Source organism: Trematomus bernacchii, unplaced genomic scaffold (assembly GCF_902827165.1).
Source record: "Trematomus bernacchii unplaced genomic scaffold, fTreBer1.1, whole genome shotgun sequence".
NCBI classification, from domain to species: Eukaryota; Metazoa; Chordata; class Actinopteri; order Perciformes; family Nototheniidae; genus Trematomus; species Trematomus bernacchii.
The window spans coordinates 3,215,635-3,238,667 of NW_022987409.1; the positions used below are offsets into that span (position 1 = coordinate 3,215,635).

The 23,033-nt window shown below is 40.2% G+C and overlaps 2 protein-coding genes across 2 annotated transcripts; one reads left to right on the forward strand and one right to left on the reverse strand.

The window, feature by feature from the left end:
- Positions 1 to 3,488: 3,488 nt before the first annotated feature.
- zic6 (zic family member 6) lies at positions 3,489 to 7,761 on the reverse strand. The gene is made up of 2 exons (XM_034138756.1): positions 6,804 to 7,761; positions 3,489 to 4,944 (listed from the first exon to the last, which is right to left on the reverse strand). Exons 1-2 carry the CDS (start codon positions 7,759 to 7,761, stop codon positions 4,316 to 4,318), a joined length of 1,587 nt encoding a protein of 528 aa, XP_033994647.1. The 3' UTR covers positions 3,489 to 4,315.
- Positions 7,762 to 15,462: 7,701 nt separating this feature from the next.
- zic3 (zic family member 3 heterotaxy 1 (odd-paired homolog, Drosophila)) lies at positions 15,463 to 20,651 on the forward strand. The gene is made up of 3 exons (XM_034138770.1): positions 15,463 to 16,672; positions 17,417 to 17,580; positions 18,199 to 20,651. The coding sequence occupies exons 1-3, from the start codon at positions 15,679 to 15,681 to the stop codon at positions 18,379 to 18,381; spliced, it is 1,341 nt and encodes a 446-aa protein (XP_033994661.1). The 5' UTR covers positions 15,463 to 15,678; the 3' UTR covers positions 18,382 to 20,651.
- The last annotated feature ends 2,382 nt before the right edge of the window (positions 20,652 to 23,033 follow it).

Consider the following 23,033-nt stretch of genomic DNA (forward strand, 5'->3'; position numbering starts at 1 on the left):
AGGAGCCATAGAGGGTGAAGATAGCCAGGAGCTGCAGGGGTAGAGATAGATGAGACGGAGGAACAAGAGGACCTGGCAAAAAAAAGGGGGGAGGGGGCACAGAGGGGTGGATGAAAAGAAAGCAAGTTGGGGAGCAACAGCACCACTGGCTTGACCTGGGGAGGATGGGGGAAAGCCAGAAATCCAATTAAAAATCACACTTGGTCAGTCAGAGTCAACGCTGACACAGCCTCTCCTGCCCGAGCCGAGTGCCTAAACCGTACTTGGGAAAAGTATGGGAGGCGCATAGTGTAAGTTACGCAAGATGTCATACATGGTTATGATGATGCATAAAACCAAAGACCTGGAGTGACAAAGCAGCCCACCCCCTGGTACACAGCTGGGGCTCAACCCAAGTATGGCATAACAGAAACGCAGGGGGGCAGGATGGCAATTCAATGGATACCAAGGTGAAATGGATTTATTTACATTAAATTGATGTATACCCTACCCTGTCCAAAATGGCGCCGGCGCTTGTTGCTAGGCAGAGAGTGCAAGAGAAAAGATGGCGGCGGGCAAGTGCCAAACTGTGAGCGGAGGTCTAATCAGTTGTGATTACCGGGGGGAAGGGTGTGGCAGGGTTCAACGATCATGGAATATTACCACGGCTCGTTCAGAATACTCGACTGAAAGCTTACGAACTGAAGTCGGTGAAATTCACCGTTTAGGTTGCTGCCTTTTGGCTTTAAACATGTCCTCACACAACAAACTGAAAATCAGTTTTCCATATTCCAAATACAGAGGCTTGTCTGAGCACAGAATAATGTTTGATCACCTCCATTGTGTTTTCGGTGGAGAGATTTACTATTTTTAGAAAGGGAGTACAAAAGGGCAGAAACTGGCAGCGCATACAATAGTTGGGGTTTGGAAGATGGAATATCTTGGGATGACTTTAAAACATTGATACTACAGTAACAGCAAAAGCATTTGATGCTAGCTATTGATAAGGTTGCGATACAAGAAAAAGGGATCTCATACATTTCTGTCATCACATCATTAAAGTACAATGATCAAAGCCAACCCAGTTCACCTCAATTTACTATAAGAAAGAAACACTTCACATCTGAAATATTTTATAACATCAACTACTTAAAAATATCTTAAGACCATACAACACTACTTATCACAAAATCTTCAACAATAGAAATGATTGTTTTTATCAACATGAGCAGCATACAGCTGTACCTTTCGGGTACACATTCACAAGTTATTATCAAAATCAGATGTAAGAAACTGATTTACGATGTTGTTGTCTTGTCAATTAATGTTAATGCTGTTGTCGAAGTTATCCAGATATTTAAACTTGCAGATGACTTTCAGAAGGATGCCTCTTGGAAAGCTAAAGCTAAAATTAACTGCAGTCATACTCAAACGGAATCTGCAAAATGCATACTAAAAAATATCTGACTGTCCCCAAAGATGTATCCTCATGAGTGTGGTGCAGCATCCACTTTTAACCAGCACACAGAGCAAAAACAATTTCATCCCAGAATTGCAAAATCTGGAGAATCATTCAAATGTGCTTACAGTGTAATATTTCGCTCATAACTATGACAGAGGTTAAAAACTGTTTTGTTTTTAAAAATATATGTTTTTAAAAATAGAAGTATGAATGCTGCAAAAATAATATAAGCGTCTATCCCGCATGTGCTGCAAATAACAGCACCGTATTCAAATTCATATGAACTTTAAAGAACCTAATGTGAATTAGCGGTAATACAGTCTACACTGGAAGAAAGAAAATCTTCTAATACAGTCTTGGAGCATCACCTCATGTATTTTTGTAGCCATCCAGACAACTGCACCTCCATCAAATCCTTTCACTGGAATAAAGAACATCCCTATTACAGCTAGTTAGCTGTCAGATCACTGTTAGCATTTATTTCAAAGAGATGTTAAATTAATGCACTTTTGACCTGATTTCCTTTTGATATGTGTGAAGCAAATTGGTATATATAATGGCAGTCATCATCTGTATGTTTAAGGGTATAAAATGCTGACATCCATACATACAGGTACAAAGTATAAAGCTGTTTCTACTGACAGGGGGGCAGAGATTTTTCTTTTTCATTACCTTTTTCTTTAAAATGTTGACCCATCTGACCTCCACAGTAATCAAGCTATTGCAGTACTTTCCTGAGCGGGAGGAGAACAGAATCACTTTTAGCTACAGACCATTAAATGTCCAATTAACTGTACTTCAACCTGATCACTCAGCGAATAACCATCCCTTTTATTGTTAGAGAGAGGTGTAATTTGTAAACCAGGACACATGGAGAATGAGCTATATGAAAATAATAACCCATTGCAGATGATTTTAGCTCTGCACCAGGACTAATAACGGAACTGAATTCAATCTCTGCAAGTAAAGAAACAGACAGGCAGGATCTACTGAGCTCATTTCTCTAATATCAGAAGGTTTTTGTTGAAATGTGCTTTCCAAAAGTTACAAAACACAAGCAAACATGAACAAATATATCAGGGACTGTTACTTATAGGTGGAGTGAAGCAAATATTTAACTATCAGCAGTGTGTGCATTTAAAACCCAGGAAACACACATCTCTTTTTTTCTTTTTTATGTTTTATCGAACACTTTTAAGGGTAATTAATATCCATATAAAACAGAACACCACATATCTGTGTTATCTATTGTGATTTTTGAACAGTGGACAACTATGATATCAATTCAGACTCAAATTGAGGAGCTCATTTATTTTTCAATGTAAATTAGCCTTTATAGAGTAACTATAGCTCAGTTTTCTGTATGAAATATCAATAGAAAAATGATAGGAATAATAATGGAGCGTTTATTTATTAGAATTGGGACAACACAATATTTGAAGACTACACTTGTGTGTTTGCAGCTTGCTCTCAAAGTGAGATGTTTAAGAGTGTGTGTGTGTGTGTGTGTGTGTGTGTGTGTGTGTGTGTGTGTGTGTGTGTGTGTGTGTGTGTGTGTGTGTGTGGGCATATGTGTAAGCAGAAATCGAATAACAATGTTGATTATTAGGATATAGCAAAGGCGCACGAGGGCTCGCCTCATTCAAAGACAGAATGGGCGTGACCTTATGCCAATACACCTGTATGCAAAAAAAAAAACGCACATTTTCTTCACGCAGGTAAGAAAAGCAAAGTCTGAAGCCATGTGGTTGCGAGAGGAACGGTTGTTCATGTGCATATAATGACCATCACACTTCGCTGGATTTGAGTATTTTTGGTAAATGTTATTTTCTTTTTTAGTTTATTACATGTATACGCTCTACTTGGGCCTACGAGATTTACCTCAATCAAAGCAGATTGCCTCCCGCTGTATCCAGGCGGTGCTTTAGTTTGCACAAAACTGCAAACCTGCAAATGTGGCATGGGCTATTAGAAAGAATAAAATTAGTAAAAACGAAAGAATAATGTGATAAAATTGCATTGATAGGGTTTAACCACACACGCCTGATCAAAGAGAATATAGACACTTTAATAAAATATAGAATACATAATTAATTATACAGTAGGTTTATGTACAGTATAACGTTATGCTAATTAAACGTGTTTAATAGTATAACGAACACTGGTCTTACTTTGCACAGAAATGTGAAATATACATATAATACAAACAAGAATACGATCATGTAATGAAAAGGGGCGAAAAGTGAAACTTAATCAAGGGGAGGGAAGAAACGTACTGAGCCTCGCAGTATTTTAATTACAGACATGCTGCAGGCCCATAGCGCAGGCTGGTCGGTCTCAAAACTTAACTTGAGAAAATATATTTCCCATATTTATTTCATTTTGCGACATAAAGACTTGAATAATGTTTCTATCATACCAACATACATTACATCTACTTTACATTCAACAACGACCCCTACACATAGGGCTACATTCAGCAGGACGTCTCCTTTTACTTTCTAGTAAAAGCCTATATCCAGAAGACTCAACACGCAGATTTCCATAAAATCCTTTGTCATTTTTTATCTCGATTAAGATAGATATCTTTAATAATTACGTAACACAGCGACAATTAGGCAAATACACTCTGTAAAAGTTCCTATAACCCACTGCGGGGGATGTGTGTTTAGGCTGAAAGCCAAACCCAACCCCATAACAACAAATAAAGCTACATTTTCCCAGGATGATTTGACGTGTCACAAAATATTGGGTATACAACATTCACGAAAAATACAGAGAGTATAGAGATACAGCTGTAAGTTGTTTAGGCTATAACCTGGACAAAATAGGTCCGATAAAGTGTAATTCACCCGCATTCGTCCCATCAAGAACTCAGAGAGACGAGGGGATGTTGTTACATTGCTTTGGTGGGAAAGAGTCCACACCGCTGTGGCATGTGTACCATCCATTGACAATACTTTTCTGAAAGGGAGACGCGGTGTGGAAAGTCCTTGAGCTCTGGGCGAAAGTGTGACCTGTCTGGCCGCAGGGATACTGGGAGGACTGGGACCTGTAGCTGCCTCTTTGTAGCAACAAAGGGTCCAAGAGGGGCTGTGACCTGTGTGTGGAGTAGTCCAAACTGCTGTCAAACGTGTGATGGAAACGTGACCTCTGGGTCGACTCGTCTCGACTCTCTGGGGACAGGGGGACATCTTGAGTTGAGGTTGGGGGCAGAGGAGGGCTGATATGGGCTCCATCCGAGACTCGGGTTGAACTGATCTCCGCGATGTGACCCCCGTCACCGGGACGCGCGTCATCGCTTTTGGAGAGTTGAGCCTTGTTGCAGTGGAGCTTCATGTGCTTTCGCAGGGAGCTCGGGTGGGTGTAACACTTGTCGCAGCCCCTGACCTTGCAAATGTAGGGTTTGTCACTGGAGTGCACGTGAGAATGCTTCTTTCTGTCGCTGCTGTTTGCAAACCTCCGGTTGCAGCCCTCGAAATCACATTTAAAAGGTTTTTCACCTGAAACGTGCAAAGAGAGAAATGACGGCAAGTTAGAAAATACTGACAGGCCGGTGCATGCTGTTCCTGCCCTAAGTGTTTATCCTGATTTAACCTAGGTTATTAAACCGTGTTCCATTTCACCATGTTATAGAAAAAGTGAGCCTGCAAAACAGAAAAAATGCACATCCAGGCTTTACTCGATAGTGTGAAATGGCTGTCTGATCTTCAGCTTTAACCAGCAACTACAAACACTGAGCCCCTTTTTCTGCCTTGGTTGAAAAATGCCTCATCTTGAGAGCAAATTATTAATTGTGTGCAAAAACTTGCTATGGGTCATGAAATGAGAGAGTTTAACTATAGTTGCTGAAACTTTGTGCAGGCCTGTTCGCAACAAGTGTGAGGCAGTTTCTCTGTGGACTGAATCAATAAGGCTGAAGTTAAACATGCATTATATTATGATAAACCTGTGACCCGAAAATGTAATGATTTGTTTAAATTAAGTTATCATGCAAAACATGAATAATGGCTATCAAAATGCTAATTGATTTTTCTGCACAAAATTGCCTGCAGCTGCGAAATACCTCCTGCTGCAGCGGACTAGAGATGGACTCGTAGATAAAATAGATTCAAAAAGCTTTAAAAGTTGCAGCTAGATCACACCTTTATATGCCTGTATCTAAATGGATTTGTATCTTTGTAAATAAAATAAAAATCTTAGTATATTCTTCCCACATAAATTAGGTCTAATTAACAACACATTACGCATGTGCAGTCAAATCTAATATCAGGAAACGTCCATTTTCTGTCTCTATTATGTGTTGCTTACATTTGTAAAACTATTGTTAACCAAGATTAAAAGAGGGCGCCTAATAAATCGGTTTTATGCCAGTCATTTTCTCTAAAGGCCATTCACTCGTTCGTTATATTTACATTTAAATGCCATCATTAGTATCATTACACCTTGTGAGTTCACGTTTTCACAATCCCGGAAATGTGTGTACAATTAAGAACAAAATAAGATTGCAGATTAAATCCTTGTTATATTAGATATAAGATATGTGCTCATAGGGAAAGGGAAGGCCAAAGAAAGCCAGTTTAAAACGAAAAAAATATAGCTTTGGGTAAAGTAAAGAGCCAAAGTGATCGAAATTAAACAATAATGAGGCCGTTAATAAATAAGCTTTTTAATATCCTCCTCTTTTTGTTAATAATCGTTTAATTTTGCTGACTGAGGGGTCATCCGTTCGCTCACCTTTTTGTATTTCCTCCTACATCACAGTGTGAGGTGCTCTGCTGTGAGGAGATGAATCCCTGGGAGGCAGAGACTGCGTAACGGCTACGTCACAACTCTCCGGTGTCCCGGCATTTATTTAATAATTTCCCTGAATGAAGTGGGAGAGGCACCCAAACCACAGGCCTGCAGACTATACTCGTTTCCAATTGCTCACTGATCTGCCTGAGCATGCATTTCTCCATCAAAATAAGGCAACAAAACAACGACTGCGAGAAGCAGCTTTAAATATAAACATATTTAGAACAATGTAGGCCTACAAAACACACTACAGTATATTCAATATATAACATAATAATAATAATAATAAAAGGAATAAAATAACAATACAAAAATAATACAAACAACAACAATAATAAGACAGAATTGCTATCATTTCCAAAATCTGTTTTAATGAAATATGAATGAAAAAAACAAACGACTGCACAACTCATAAATATTAATGAAAGAGTTTGTTTTGAAAGTTAAAAACACTCACTATATTTTTATTTAAATTACCCTTATTAAAAGGTATGGTTCGAATATTATAATTATGATAATTATCAGCATCATCACATGTTGTGCTTTCGTGTGTTTATTAACTAACCTGTGTGAGTCCTCTTGTGGATCTTTAGATTTTCTGATCTCGCAAAAACTTTCTCACAGCCGTGAAAGGGGCAGGGAAAGGGCTTTTCCCCTGTGTGGACTCTGACGTGGTTCACCAGCTTGTATTTGGCTTTGAAAGGCTTCCTGTCCCTCGCACAATTCTCCCAGTGGCACACATATTCAGAGTGATCTGGTCCTCCGACATGCTCCACTGTCACATGGGTGACAAGTTCATACATGGTCCCGAAGGCTCTGGAACAAGACATATTCCCAGCCCCCTCTTGGCCGTCACTCCACTTGCACACCAGCTCATGCTTCACTGTTTGTTTAGAGCACCTGAAGAAAGCGTCGCCTCCTCCACGCTGAATTGCCATGTTGAGGGGTTTGTACAGCCCCAGGAATTGTGAGACAAGCTGCTGGCTGTTTCCCTTGGGGTTCATAGTTTGGCCATAAGGGTGAGTCCGGCTGAGGAGGTCTCCAGGTAGACCCAGCATCATCTGCCCGCCGAAATCTCGAGATGCATCGGTGGACGCGTGGGCCTGCTCCTGATAAGTTGAGAAAAAAGCATGGCTTCTGTTATCCCTGTAGCCGGAAAAGTCACGATACCTTCCAATCCCGCCATGTTGGTTAGGTCTTGATGCCAGTTGATCAGTGACGGGTGGCATGCCGGCTCCAGAAAGATTGGCTCCAATGATAATGCCCCTGGGGCTGTGCTCTAACCGGTGGCTGGGGTATCCAGAGTCTGAAAAATTGGGAACCGAATGGTCAGCATATGCACTGGACCTCGTCTCGGGATAGTCTCGCAAATTGTGCGAGGGGCAGAGTTTTAAGGAACTGCCAGTGGGGAGTCCCATGTGCTCTCCTGCCAAAGGTGGCAGCACCATGCTGGGTTCAGTATTGCTCTCCCCGGGGTTGACGCAAGAGAGAGGGCAGCCACTAAACCTCGAAAGGCTCGTCATGTTTTGTTGTGAGTTTGGCTATGAGTTTGCAAAATCAACGAATTCAGCACTCAGGATACACCTAGAAAGCCTCTTTCCATTTTTCCTTGTTTGTATATCATCTGCATGTGAAATTATTGGCCGTGAACTTCGCAGAAGAAGGAACCAGACTCAATTTCGTTAAAGTTGGTGTGAGTCCCATGCCGTTCACTTTGCCCTCTTGATTTGTGGCAATAACCGTGGTAGTAAAAATGCTTCGAAACAGGCCATGGTGCAATATAAAAGCACAGCAGGCAAACCTGCTTTTAAAAAGGGGGCTTTGGGATTGGTTGGAATGCGCGGTGATTGACAGGCGCTGGGTTTGTTTTAAAAGGGACACGCAGGCGTTCACTGCACGACTCCGTTTTCAAATATCGCAGAGAAAATGCTTTGAAATGTGCCGCGATAGTTGCAAATATTGCTGCCTTTGTAACTGCAAACGCCTTCTCATAAGATCCCATCTCTAAATATGATAAATGCAAAGGTTAATGTGTGATACTAATAATCTGATAAAAGTCAAGTGATTAAATGCAGACATGAGCAAAACACAACACTATCTATCACTGCATATTTACCGGCTTTTATTTCGCTGGAAACCCTGCCAAAGCAAATGTCCCACTCCTGCCCTGTAAGAATAATAGAGACTGGCCAGAGCGTGTCCAGACCAATTATTGTCAAGACTTTCATTTTGAGTGTAGTGCACATTTCAGCACGGTGAAAATGGCATGAAACTCATTCTAACGATTAAAGCAGTTTTTTTTAATTATTTCTTTTAATAGGACTAATGATGTCTTTGTGCGTCATTAGCGACCAAAAACATTATTTATTGTGTACAACAGTTTACTCAGCTCTCATGAAGGTAAGAGTAGCATATATTTGCGTTACATGCACGTTGCATTTTAATTAGAGCACAAAACTACTCTTTGGCTCCATGTCCAAAGATAATACAAAACTTTGATAAAGCAACAAGTAGGCTAGTTCTGGCCTACATGACATCAGACCACCAAAGCTCCTATTTATCTTATTCGAAAATATGATTTCACATCCCAGCGGTGTCTGAAGGGAATGCTGCAGAACATGGTGTACTATTTTACTTTTGAATCCAACGTGAACTATTACCACACACCCTTTTCGTTAAGCTTTAATAAATAAAAAATCATCAAACGTGCACCATGCGTCATGCAGGCTAGCACAGACGTATATTTGTTTGCGTAACAAGTACATTATAAAACGTGACAAACAGCAGTGGATAGGCTCCACTGTTCATGGGAAACTGATAAACTTTCTCACTTTGGGGTGCTGTGAGGACAGCAGCTCTGTGCGCTCCTCAGTGCAGCACATATTTCTGCACGTCTCCTCACTTTGACGTTGCTCCGATCTGATCAGCGAACTTTCTCCCATAGACCAGTTTAGCCAAACATTTTATCTGTTGCTTTAATATAAATCTTAACGGAGTGGTGTTGGCTTCGGAGTGCAGCTCGTGGTTTAAGGTGGAAGAAACCTAATTTCAAAGACTTACTGCAATTTTCAATATTTTCTTAAGATAAAACATTTGGAAAAAATCCGTTTCCTCATTGTAATGCTGACGTCACCTGCAGTGGATCCTAGGCAGAGACAAAGCAAGGGGCCCACTTGACATTAAGTGCCGCAAAATAGTATACATGCCCAGAACTGGCCTAATTCTGTCATGATTGTAATGGACGCTCATGTTTGTCAACCTTTAACCCGATGCATTTCCGAAAATGATGGAGGGTTGAAGGCCAATAGACTGAAAGTTTCCAATCTGTCATTCAGAAGCGGAAAGGTCTGACAGACCTGCACCCCAAATCACTCCAGGTCCTTATTTGCATCAATGAGGCAAACACGAAAAAGGACTCTCGTTTATTATTTAATACATCCATTCAGTAAAGCTGTTTTGGCTCACCTTCACACTAATAAACTCACAGGGATTTGTTTACTATTTACTTATTTCATAACTGAAGCTTGAACTGTAATATTTAGTCAAAAGGCCGAAGATTATTTAAATTTAAAATGAAATGCTCATAGCATCCAGATTTCAACATATCATCATAAATTAGCCTCATGAGGAGTTTTCTATAAATTATCATTTTATTAATTTTACTGGAATAAAGTATGAAAGTGTAGTCAAACAAAATAAACTACATGAAGGTAATTATGTAATTTGTAAATGTAAATGTTTAAAATTGCAAATTCTTACACCAACATTTCAATTTCGTAAAAATAAATGTTGGAGTAGAAATGTTTCTTCACATGGATAAACAATGCACTTATAGTAATGGCCAAGACATACAAATATAAACCGCAATTAACTATTGCTTGTAGGATTTGTTATCTTACTAAGAAATGTTTCCAGTTTTATTAGTTATAACCAAATCTGTGTCCTATATATTTGGAAACTACACATAAACTCTAGTTTCAATATTTACATTGTTACAAATTCTAGCATTTTGACATCTGCAATCCCTTCCAACCCTCCAGCTTTATGAGTGTGGTCACTTATGTTGGTTGCTTGACAGGCCAGACACAATCTTAGTGACTGTTGCACACAAAATATCACTCCCAACTATCAAAACACTCATGTCAGGCAATACTCTTTACATAAGATCCCAGTCACTTCCAGTACACTGAAAATGGACCAAATGAATGACAAAGGGCGATATTAAGAGATGTAATAGAAGAAGAAAACAACTGCCAGAAGACAAGAGTTACAGTATACCACTGTGTAGAAAACTGGACTGAAAATTCAGCTAATTGCATTTCTTTACCCGGGATTGTGTTGCGAAGAATTGTTTGAAAGAAACATGATTTCCTTTTTTGGGTAAAGTCTTTGAACAAAGGCGATAAACATATACTAGCTTAATATAAATATACATGTCAATATGCATGTTTATTCATAATAAACTATTCACAGTCTGTTTATAAATCACCAGGTGTTAGCATAGTGTAGTATTGTCAATGTTTAACTACAAATTGAAAAAATAAAAGCATGAGGAAGATAAAATTATCATATCAAATATCCCAAATGTTTGTGTGTGTGTGTGTGTGTGTGTGTGTGTGTGTGTGTGTGTGTGTGTGTGTGTGTGTGTGTGTGTGTGTGTGTGTGTGTGTGTGTGTGTGTGTGTGTGTGTGTGTGTGTGGACACAGAGTTACAATGTTCATATATGTGGTACAACTATGCCTATATGTGTGTGTTTTGCATGTGCGTGTACTATTTAAACAACTGCATATATTTGTGTGGAGTAGTGAGTGGTGCTGAGATACTACAATTGATAAAGAATGGCAGTGTGCAGTCTTTCCATGACTTTATGAAATTTAGATGAATTAACAGGTTTGGGACGAGTCCATTTGCAGACCGATGCTCCAGTAAATCACAGCAAGAAGTCAATTAGCCTTCTCCATCAGCAATAGGAAGGCGAACACTATACTGCAGTACTGTCGCAGTCACTCAAACCCAACTGACCAGATAATATATGATAAATAAACACCGATCTGTGGAGTTATTGTACTGTATGCAAGTATACACCCTCATAGGGCAATATGAACCCCCGAAACATGTGTGTTTCTCCTATGACGAACCAACAAATACACAGCAACAAAATGTGCCCGATAACAATGCAATAAAGTCAAGCATCACATTGTGAAATTCTAAATTACAAGACAGTAAAATTGTCTTTCGTCATGTAAAACTTCAGTATCTACGGCTGCAAATTCCATGTCATTATCACCCGCTACACTTGCACGGATATTCAAAATAACATTTGATTATAGGAGTGTGTTTTAAAATACAATATAATGTATAAAGTACATTTTAGTTTTGTGAACGGTTAAGGATTTCGGAAACAAGTGCATGCATAAAAATGTAATTTTGCTGAAACAAATGTCAATCTAAATGTATTTTAATCTGAGAATGTATGATATTTACTGGATTCTATGAGGGCACACCAGAGCCTGAGTCTAAGGGCTCTGCAGAATATTACAGAACTGGGAAAAAGTGTCATGGAGAATGCACCTAATGCAGCACACCGAACACAACCATGCATTGCAGTATTGTATCAACCCATAACCTATAAGAGATGCCAAGTTAAACCACAGCAAAACCTGCACAATCATTCAGCCCAATGCTCATTTAAACAAAAATAGTGATATTCATTTAACTGTGCCGGGATACATTGCCATTTCCTTTATGTATATACAGAAAACGTATTCATATTCAGGGGTATTGAATACATGGAAGTACTTTCGGGCTATGCTTTTGCGACTGATGAAGATTTCCCCTTTGTCTGGTCACTACTGAGTTAACCTTAAGTCCAAAATCTCTATAGCACAAGCGGCCTGAGCCAGCCATGCATAGGCTTCAGGCCAGACAACATGGACTAAAAAAATAACGACTTAACATTGCTATAAGAAAATTATCCAGACGTTTGGGCTGCCATAGGCACATTTCTTTATATAAGAACATAATGATCATGCATCCAAGTCATTTTTCAAATTATGCATTTAAAACACTTTCACACTGCTGACTCAACACATCTAGTTAGAATAAATGTATAAATGTGAGTTGTTTACCATTTAGGCTGATGGTTATGTTCTGCTCTTTTCCAACAGCATGGGCATACTGTCAAAGAGGTATGCACAGTACAATATGGGGATATTTTAAGGTAACGCGCATGCTCAGTTTGAAGAAGCTTATGTTATAACCAATGGGCTATCCAAACGCCCAATGAGGTAATCCCAGCAGAGATAACTAAATCATCAAATTATAGTCTAAATAGTGCTGCAGAATAACGTGATAATTTAGCACGTTACATTACACCCACGTGCAAATGATCATTAAATATTTTAGACTGTGTCCAACATTGCAATCAAAGAAAACACCTAAACCACTAAGCATATTCAATTAATCGTTTTACGAAATTGAAACTCACATCTCTAACGGTTTGAACAATAATGTCAGTGGTTGCAAAACTAGAAAATATAACGGTGTAAAATGTAACAGAATTAAAGGTAATAGACATGTCAAAAAAGAGGTGAAAATGTGAAGGGCGGCATGCCCGAGGAGCGGGGAACATATTCTGGGGGGAGAATGGCTGGTGTGAGTGAGACAAACGCCTACCAAAAGTGCAGCACTATAAAAAGGCCTGTGAAGCACTTTCCCCTGTTTTTAAGTTTCTCCATTTTCTATTGTTCACCAAAAAAAGTATTTATGCGGCAAAGCAGTCTGATTCTTTGGGTTGTTATTTTTTACAAAAAAAAAATAATAATATATGACCTATGTATTCGTGCAACCTCGTATTCGGGGTTGACAAAACAATTAGAACATCGATGTTTTAAGCTCAAATCTTGACAATCCACATTTGTAGAATTAATTACATAATAAATACCGTTTTAATAAATACCAGAACACCTGAAGAGATCTGGAGTAATTTTAGTTTTAGATTTTTAGACAGGCAACAGTTGCTCTTAGGTCTATTTGATGACAGCTTCTCTTTTTCTCAGCATTGCCGACGCTGCTGCTATCGCTCACAAACATTTGTGACTCATCTAAACCATGTTACGTTATTATTCCATAGTGATAATGTGGCTGCAAATACACGGCACATGACCTTAAGTGCGTATGGGGCCTACACGTTTCAACAAGCCAATAAAATACGGAGGGAATAGAGGAAAACTTAACAGGCTGCTTGTCACTTGTGAAAGATCACAAAGGTCGCCATAAATCTCATACTGCAAAACTGCAAAGGCAAACTATGTTAACTGTGTGTGTGTCTCTCTCTCTCTCTTTGTAGGCTACGTGTTGGTGTGTGTGTGTGTGTGTGTGTGTGTGTGTGTGTGTGTGTGTGTGTGTGTGTGTGTGTGTGTGTGCTAATGGTTTACTGTGTGTGTTTTCGTGCATGCGCATGGTGTGCCGTGTGAGAGGACGTGTGTGTGAGAGTGAAGGGAGGAGTAAACTGTGAGAGGCTATGTATTCGTGGTGAGAGAGAGGAGAGAGGGAGAAAAGAGAGGGAGAAAGAGGCAGGCAAACAGAGGGAGGGGGAGAAAATGGGAGAGAGAGGGAGAGAGCAGCTTACGGAGGAAAAATAGATGAAGTGAGTCTCATTCGTCGTTTTGCTTCAAGACAAATTGTCGAGGTTATGTACAAAAAGCGCAAGTGTTGTACTAATGTGCGCGACTTCCATAAAAAAAACAGAGGTATGCAGGTCCTTGCAACATTTAAATTAACATATGAGTAACAGGCCTAAACACCGAGCAGGCTATGTTCACTTCAAGAAAACTAAATCCCATGAAACCTCCACCGGCTAAATATAATACACTGTAGGCTACATGTTTGCACTTCGCCACCGTGCAGTCCACACAGGCCTGCCTCATGGCCCCTGGTAGGCTACTAACAGACGGACGACGGAGAAGTAATAAAACTCACCTTTTCAATCTATAACTCTTTCTCGAGGAAATGTTCTGGGGTGAATGCGGTAGGGTGAGGGCGAAAGCAGAATGAAGGACTGATTTGAAGATTTTTTTTTTGGTCCAGATCCCTTAAAATAAAGAATGTGAGCTCCTTCCTGGGACAGATTGAGGGGGAACGGATGTGAATGGCTTGGAGTTAAAAAGCGCCGCTTGAAGCACTCAGCGCGTCTCTGAACTTGATCAGATTTCATGTGTCCTGCAGCGAGTCAGTGGCAGCCCTGTGAAACTTGCTCAATGGCACGAATTTTTGGCTGAGCTAAAAAATCTCAGGATATTACAATTACTGCCATCTTTCTTTCTGCCTTTTATTCCACCGTCTTACACCCTATAGAGCTTTTGCAAAAAAAAATACCCCCCTCCCCTTTCAAGCGGCTTCAAGAAAGCCACAGTTTGGAACTGTGCCAAGTACATTCAAGTTTTCAGTTAATAAGAGCTAAACTGGTCACATGAGAGAGAAGAATAACAGATGAGTCAATGATATATAAACTACATTAGATAGATAGATAGATAGATAGATAGATAGATAGATAGATAGATAGATAGATAGATAGATAGATAGATAGATAGATAGATAGATAGATAGATAGATAGATAGATAGATAGATAGATAGATAGATAGATAGATAGATAGATAGAGATGTTAAATAGACAGGCATTTCAAAATGTATTCTAAAGTTTTAAATATGTTTGAAAAAACTCAAAAGGCTTAACCAAAAACGTTTTTTGTATGCAGTGTTAGTTCGTTGCTGTTACTGTGAAATAATAGAGTGGGCCACTCTAGAAATATAGTTGTTAAAAAAATTGCAGGGTGGCATAATAACTGATCCAATTATTTGTATATTTATTTATAAAACTGCCTGGTAGTTTCTGAGGAATATAAAACCATGCAAGGCTGCATAAGACATGCTCTGCACATAACACATGCAGGATCTGCGCTAGTGCTCCGCTTTACCTGCAAAATAATGCCTGTAAGAGCCAATCAAATGAAACCAATTGAGACGACCTGCCATCTTCAATACCAAACTGTGCCAATCACCAGAAATCTAGCCAATTAACACCCTCCTTCGCAGTCACGTGCCAGAGGGGTAGCTGAGCGCTCATTGGCTGTCGTAGCACTGCCTCCTGAGTTCATTTATGTTCGGGGAGTGAGTGATTGACTTTATCAGTCCAAGGACATCATCCGGCTGGAAAGGGGGGGAAGTTTGATCCTCTTTCTCACGGATCGCAGTCAACGGGAGTTTTTTTTCTCCCAACTCTTTACGCATAGGATTTTTCACCGTTTTTGCCCCGTTGTTTTTTATTTTAGGATTTTCGTAAAACGTGGTAAATCTCGGCGCGGTGTCTGCAGCTTGCGCGCTCCGCTGCACTGGATTTTAATTTTGTTTTCTTCCCCTCTCCTAAATTTGCTTCGAGCTCATGACTATGCTTCTTGATAGCGGTCCGCAGTTTGCATCGTTAGGAGTCGGGGGTTTCGGTACACCACGGCACCACGACCTCGGGAACAGAGACCCGGGTCTGGGGTTGAATCCCTTCGCCGATCCCCCCCACTCCGCAGCTTTCAAAATCAGCCCCGGCGTGGCACACGATATCGCCTCCAGCCAGACATCAGCTTTCACCCCGCAAGCCACTGGATATGCAGCTGCCCTGGGACACACTCACGGCGGGCAGGTGGGCTCGTACGGCGGGGGAGCTTTCAATTCAACACGGGACTTTCTCTTCCGGAACCGGGGTGTTGGAGAGTCCACGGGGCCGAGCGCACAGCATGGGCTCTTTGCAGCTTCGGCGGGTAGCCTCCACGGTCCGCCCGGGATGAGCGATAACCCCGGACATCTGTTGTTTCCAGGACTTCACGACCAGGGGGTGAGCCACACTTCACCGAGTGGACATGTTGTTAACAGCCAAATGCATCTTGGCTTACGTGGGGACATTTTCGGACGACCTGATCCGTACCGTCCGGTTGCGAGCCCTCGGACGGACCACTACGGGGCTCAGCTCCACAACTACAGCCATCCCATCAACATGAACATGGGGATGAATGTGCCGACACACCACGGTCCCGGGGCCTTCTTTAGATACATGAGACAACCAATTAAACAAGAATTATCCTGCAAATGGATTGACGAGAACCAGATGAACAGACCCAAAAAGACTTGCGAGAGGACGTTCAGCACAATGCACGAGATGGTCACTCATGTGTCCATGGAGCATGTTGGCGGCCCGGAGCAGAGCAACCACATCTGCTTTTGGGAGGACTGCCCGAGAGAAGGGAAATCTTTTAAGGCCAAGTACAAACTCGTCAACCACATCCGTGTGCACACGGGAGAAAAACCATTCCCATGCCCATTCCCCGGATGTGGGAAAATATTCGCCAGATCGGAAAATTTGAAAATCCACAAAAGAACACATACAGGTAGGCACCGGCAAAAGCACGCAGCATGCGTAAAATAACACTGTTTTAAAGTGAGGCTTGTATGTTTAGAAATGCTGAATCCTGCCTGTTTTAGAGTGCTAACAAATGTGTGCATATTTTGTTGTTTACAATAACCATCTGAGAAGTTGGGCCCACATGTATCCAGCTGAACAGTTTCCAAATAGTTGTAGTGCAGTTCATAATAAACAAAGTGATACATTATTGTTAGCATGATCAATTAAGAAAAATGTGTTGTTGTTGTTATCCAACTCTTTATGTTAACCCTTAATCCCTGTAGTTTTCTGCTAGGAAGTTGGATGAGATATATAAAGATAGATACTTTACGCATGTATTCAAGTTAAAGTGCTCTTTAGAGCTAGACTACCTATTGTGCCTTCTGAACTTTATATAAAATGATAAGGAATCAGTTTGTAGCTAATTATTGTCCTTGTTCAGCTATCATATAGTGCAGAAGATGCCCTGTTGATTCAATGTTTACTATACGAGCAGACGCACAGAGCAGGCCAGTAGTAGTATGAAGGTGCAGGCCTCTTGAATAAATAAAGCCTGACAGAGCAGAGTGTAGTAGCTGTATCCATGTCGCCCAGAAAATGTAGGTTACTCTTGTTATATAATACGCTGCAGACCATTTACATCGGGCTGCGGCTTTACAGGATGTGTTACAATGGGAGTTTGTTTGTTCGGGCCATTGGGGTAACTCATGGTGTGTATTTAATCCTGCAGGTGAGAAGCCGTTTAAGTGTGAATTTGATGGCTGTGACAGACGCTTCGCCAACAGCAGCGACAGGAAAAAGCACATGCATGTGCACACATCAGACAAGCCATACATCTGCAAAGTGTGCGACAAGTCATACACACACCCCAGCTCTCTCAGGAAACACATGAAGGTAATTAACGTCTTCATTACTCCTTAAACACATTAACACACATATACACACACACTCTCCACCCCCCACCCCCCTGCAACAGACAGGAACTATCACAACTTCAGGCATTTCTTAAGCTGTTACAGCACTATTTCGGTGCAAAAAAAGAAACATTTAAGATGTTATAGAGTATATTAGGGATAGGCACAATTAAACAATTTGAATATGTCAGTGAATTATCTGTGAATAAAGCCTAGCCTACTACATGCCTGCCACTCTTCTAAACTAGATTTACGGTTTGAAACCTTTTGTGCATTAATTAAAAAAACAAGCCTAGTTTAAAGCAATGCATGCGTCTAAATGTTTTCTCTTGACATTTAAATATTCTAGTTTAAAAAGAAAAATACGTGTTACGATGCACGTTAATGGAGCATTGATTTGGACATAGTTTGCAGTGTAGAAGTTGTCGTGCCTGTTTTAAGTTTTCTGTGTGTTTACTGTTATAGAAGCTCTACAAAATCCAGAGTTAATCCGCATTTAAATCCAACACCCTGCTAGCCACTTCACATGGACTGGGGCATATCATAATAGTATAAGTTATTCTTAGTGTTTAGTGTTTATTTTTTTATTTTTTTTCAGGTACATGAGTCTCAAGCATCCGAATCGTCTCCAGCAGCCAGCTCTGGATACGAGTCGTCCACACCACCAGTGCTGGTCTCAGTCAACACGGAAGACCCGACAAAAACACCGCCATTAGCGGTGCAAAACACGTCTGGTCACAGCGAAGGACTGGCACCCAACTTTAATGAATGGTACGTTTGAAGTCGGAAGAGCAAACCATCTCTCAATGTGGACCGCGGAGTTGAGGATAACAAAAACAACTGAAAAACTATTCCTGTTCTCTTCACACACACTCATGCGCACACACAAACACAGTCACAGTCACACACACACACACACACACACACACACACACACACACACACACACACACACACACACACACACACACACACACACACGCTGTCAGACACACACAAATGGGATTGGGGCATCAACAACAACAACGACAGGAGATGAGAGCAAAAGCCAGCACCAAGCAGGCCACGTACGTTCTCAGGATCGCAAAATGTGACTTGTATTGCGCAGTTTTGAGGAAATCAAACAAAAATCATGAATAAATAGAACTCAATACTTTCTCAGTATAAATAAATGTTTTTTTATCTTTTAGTTTACAGAAAAAATGTTTTATTTTTCATTTTATGTATTTTCTCAAATTTTTATTTAAAAAAAAGAATAAAAAGGAAGAATATTTCACACTGTTTTATATGACGGTGACGCGCTATTGTCGCCTCTTCAATTGATTGTTGGAACTTCAGACAGTCTTAAGAAACGTGCCAAAGTCTTTGTCATGAACTTGAACACAGAAAAAAAATCCTAAATAAATATTATACTCGTGAATGTATTTCCTTGTTTGATGGGGTCGAATCTATTGTCAACGTCCGTTTTCAGGTGGAGAAATGTGGTATTAGGTTACGATTGTTACCGTTAAATATAACGTTGCCTTTTGTTAATACCGTTGTAAATACATATCCATGATGCCATATTTATCAATTTGTAATTTAATTATGGGTATGAGTTCTGAAACTTAAATGATATTTATGGAAATGTTTTCTAACAAGAACTGTACAGTTTTGGTCATAACCAGCTTAACATTGAACACATGATAAACTCTAAAGCTCCAACATCGCGATTGTATCCTTCTCCTTTTCTTTTTAACCAATAGGCCTATATGTGTCTTATTTGGATCGAAGAAATCATCTATATGAATATTATGGATTTGTCTATATATAATGCAGATATTTCCGTCACTTTTATTTTCTTTATGAGACCATTGACATGTAAATCATTGACATTGTAGAACTGAGTTCAGTTGAGCTGAGAAGCTATAAAAAGGGTTCTGTTGATATCTTTATTTTTGGTTAAACTTTTTTGTGTATTTTACTTTTCTAGTATCAGAAATAGATGTCAATTCGTAGCATAAACTCAGTATTAAAAAAAAGAACAAATCCATCAGCCTATTGCACTCCTATACAGGTCTTAGACGATTGTGCGAAGTTCATGATTTCCAAATCAAGGAGACAGCATTTTATTTCCAATTCGGGTCAAGCACCCACTTATATGCGCCAGTATGGCACTCTTTATAGTTCCAGCAATGTCTTTGTGCAAGTATGTTTAAATGTGTGCATCGGCAACAATGGAACTGTCACAACACAGTATCTTCAAAAATAAAAAAAGTTTTTTTGTCCGTCAGCTTGCATTGTTTTAAATGTAATTCTTCTGTGAAACTAAGTGTGTTATTTGTTGTGGTGTTGCATATAGAGCAGTTTGATTACACATTTGCTTGTTTTGTGTGAATAACTTGTCAAGATTACATTTTTTGTGTTTAACAAAATCTAGTGGAAGGAATTTAAAAATATGTGAGTTGGGGGAAGAAGCCGTTCAGTGGCAAAAAGAGTTACAGCATTGCATTGTAACCTATTCTCAAGAATTAAATATTATGCATACACAAAGTATATTGTACTCATATGAGGACAATTTTCAGACCACCAGCACTACTTTTAAAATAAAATGTAAAAAACGGTACCTCGTGACAGTGATATATGAAATAAGTTTATTTAAATAATTTAAGGAATATATGTTTTATATGCTATTTTCTATACCTTAATTTAAATGAAGTACTTTTTCTTATTCCCACCACCTTTCTGCCCCATGTCCAGAGGTCAGCGAAAAATATCTGATGTATAAAAACAGCTAGAATGTGATGTTGTAACACTTTCTGGGAGAAATGGGTCAAACTCCAAGTTATTCCTGAAAAGCAAAAATGTTTTACTGATGAACTGTGTCACTGTGCCACATTGAGGCAAACCCTGTTGCAGCAGGCCTATGAGTTAGCCTATTTAGCTACCAGAGGCAAAGGTTCCTTGTACTTTTTAGGCTACTGTCTGTTGGTTGATTTGTTTTACCAACTATTTATGAAGAAATGTGAACAAAATTTTGACTGAAATTAAAAAAATCATTATGAAAAGCAACTTCAGACTGCGAGGTTGATTATTATCACCGTGTTGTTCTGCTCCCTGCATCTTTACACATATATCCGACACTGTTGAATATGCTGTTTGTATCAGACTAGTAGGAGTCATTGAACTTGACACTGATTAAGGCGCCATCTTAGTATCTTGGCTATGTGTGTGTATGTGTGCTTGTGAATGGGAATATTTGGGGGACCAAGTTGGAGCACCACATCTTGGCAGAGAGTAGCTTTAGATTGGGAATACGGTTCATCCATGGCTGCGAGAGTTGCACTTGCAAAGTTTAGATTTTGTTATTTTATTCTGCTTACCAAAAATAGTCAAAAAATGCACACTACAAGACGGGCAACTGAGGACACAGTGTGACCGTGAAAGTGGAGGGGGGTTCGTTGCCAAAAGTGGAGCTGCCCTATGTCTCCCACTACCCGATTAACAAGGAACCGCTTCATAAAAACAACCAAAGGAGTTACCACACATCAATGGACGCCATAATACGCATTTAAACGGCGAAAAAAATCAGTTTGAATCCGAACAAGAGCTCATGCAAAGACTCTGAATCTCTAATATTTCATAGTGTCGCGAATCAAATGTTTTAGAAGGCCATGTTAATGCAGGAACAATTATGAAATACACAAGGTGGTAACTTCAAACACCTCTGTAAAATAAATACTTTACTAATTATATTCTGAAAAGCAGAAGAGCCTTTCTTAAACAAACTACCGCATGGTGTTTCAAACCATAACACACACTCCCAATATCCTTCAGATTTGGGAAAATTGATTCAATTTAGTTTCTGACTATTGCGCAAGCGCAACCTTTGCACTTCGTTTGATTCGTTTATTTCACTGCCTCTTCCCTCCTCTCTTACCCACATCACCCTCCTCCCTCTCCTCCTGCCTGGCTCGTCTAGTCTTGTCGCACATTTCAAGTTCCCCCTCTCAGACACAGTGACGTCAAAAAACCGAGACCCGGCTTGCTCCGAAACACGGCGGCACATGGAGGCTGCATTTTTACGCATGTATCTTGGATGTGATAAAACGAAAGGTGGCTGCACTTTGATCTGCATGACGTGACCTCAATAAGGAATACACGCAAATTATTACAATTACATAAATCAGACATATTTTTACATTTAAATGTGGATCGTATATGTGCTCAAGTCATTTGCACAAATGTATGTTATTTAGTGAATAGTCAACCGGGTGGATCAGATTGAACATTGTTTTGAGATTTAGAATAATATGTGTTATTTCCCATGCATGAGCTTTATGCTGACACCCAATAGGCTACAAATCATCGTTTCCACGTTATTTGAGAAACCAGGGCAGGCGATTCAATCCATGGAGAGAAAGAAAAAAAACATGAAAGGCTCCCTTTCTGCTGGATTCTCAATGGATTAGAAAGCAGTGACGGTCACGTGGATGCAGTTGTGTAAAGACTGGCGGCTGTATCACAGCAATGCCCCCGTGCAGCAGACTACAACTGGCTCTGCATAACGTTAGCGCCCATTCATCTCAAGTTATTTTATGGATTGCTGCGGTGTGTGGACGCGGAGGATGGCAGCTGGCTGTTGGCAGCGTGCAATAGCTTTAATCTCTCTCTCTCTCTGCCTATAGGATCTGCTGCTGGTAGGATCCGAAGGAGGAAGGGAGCGGAGGCTGCTGGGGGGAGTGGGGGGGTGTTCTGCAGGAAACAAACACAGGACTGAGTTGTAGGCCTACTCCTGGCTAGCGTCTGTCGCTGAAGTTTGATATCGGATTGATTGGTCAACCCTGCATCTAACTTCCACAGTCGCAGAGTAGTTGCTGGCTAATCGGGTGAGCGCGCTCTCAGAGGATAAACCGGCACGAGCAGGTCCCCAACGCCTTTTGTCACGCAACCGAGGATGTGATCTTAATAAACACAGTGGCTAATTTATCACTCATTAATAATCTGGTCATTATTGGACACAACATGCACAGACCTTATCTAATTTGACTGTGTATACATTTTATCTGCACATGCAATATGCTTTTAATCCTTTAAGGCTTGTATGGCACAAGTAAAGCTTCACACTGAAGGCAACTGTGCAGGGTGCACAGGTCTTGCTCAAGGGCACTTCTGCAGAGCACTTGGCCGTGAATCTTATATAAGAAATGGGAAGGGCCTTACGCATCAGCTGTCTGCAAGGATGTTCTGATTTCCTGCCATCAATGCTCAAAATAGAAACGATCCATGCTGCCAAAACTGAATCATCATGAATTAATCTGAGAATGTGTGTGAAATGCAGGGTTTATCTTTCCACATATGGCAACAGAACAAGTTAACATAGTGGATTACTGGATATTTATAGCAGTCGTTTGTTCAATCAAGACATTGAGCCTCCTCGGGTATTTTGTGTCA

Bases quoted from the DNA above. Each gene is read 5' to 3' on its own strand.
- zic6 (XM_034138756.1), bottom strand. From the start codon at position 7,761: ATGACGAGCCTTTCGAGGTTTAGTGGCTGCCCTCTCTCTTGCGTCAAC. The intron at 4,945-6,803 runs GTTAGTTAATAA...TGCACGTTTCAG, and splicing joins CCACAAGAGGACTCACACAG to GTGAAAAACCTTTTAAATGT.
- zic3 (XM_034138770.1), top strand. From the start codon at position 15,679: ATGACTATGCTTCTTGATAGCGGTCCGCAGTTTGCATCGTTAGGAGTC. The intron at 16,673-17,416 runs GTAGGCACCGGC...TTAATCCTGCAG, and splicing joins CCACAAAAGAACACATACAG to GTGAGAAGCCGTTTAAGTGT. The intron at 17,581-18,198 runs GTAATTAACGTC...ATTTTTTTTCAG, and splicing joins CTCTCAGGAAACACATGAAG to GTACATGAGTCTCAAGCATC.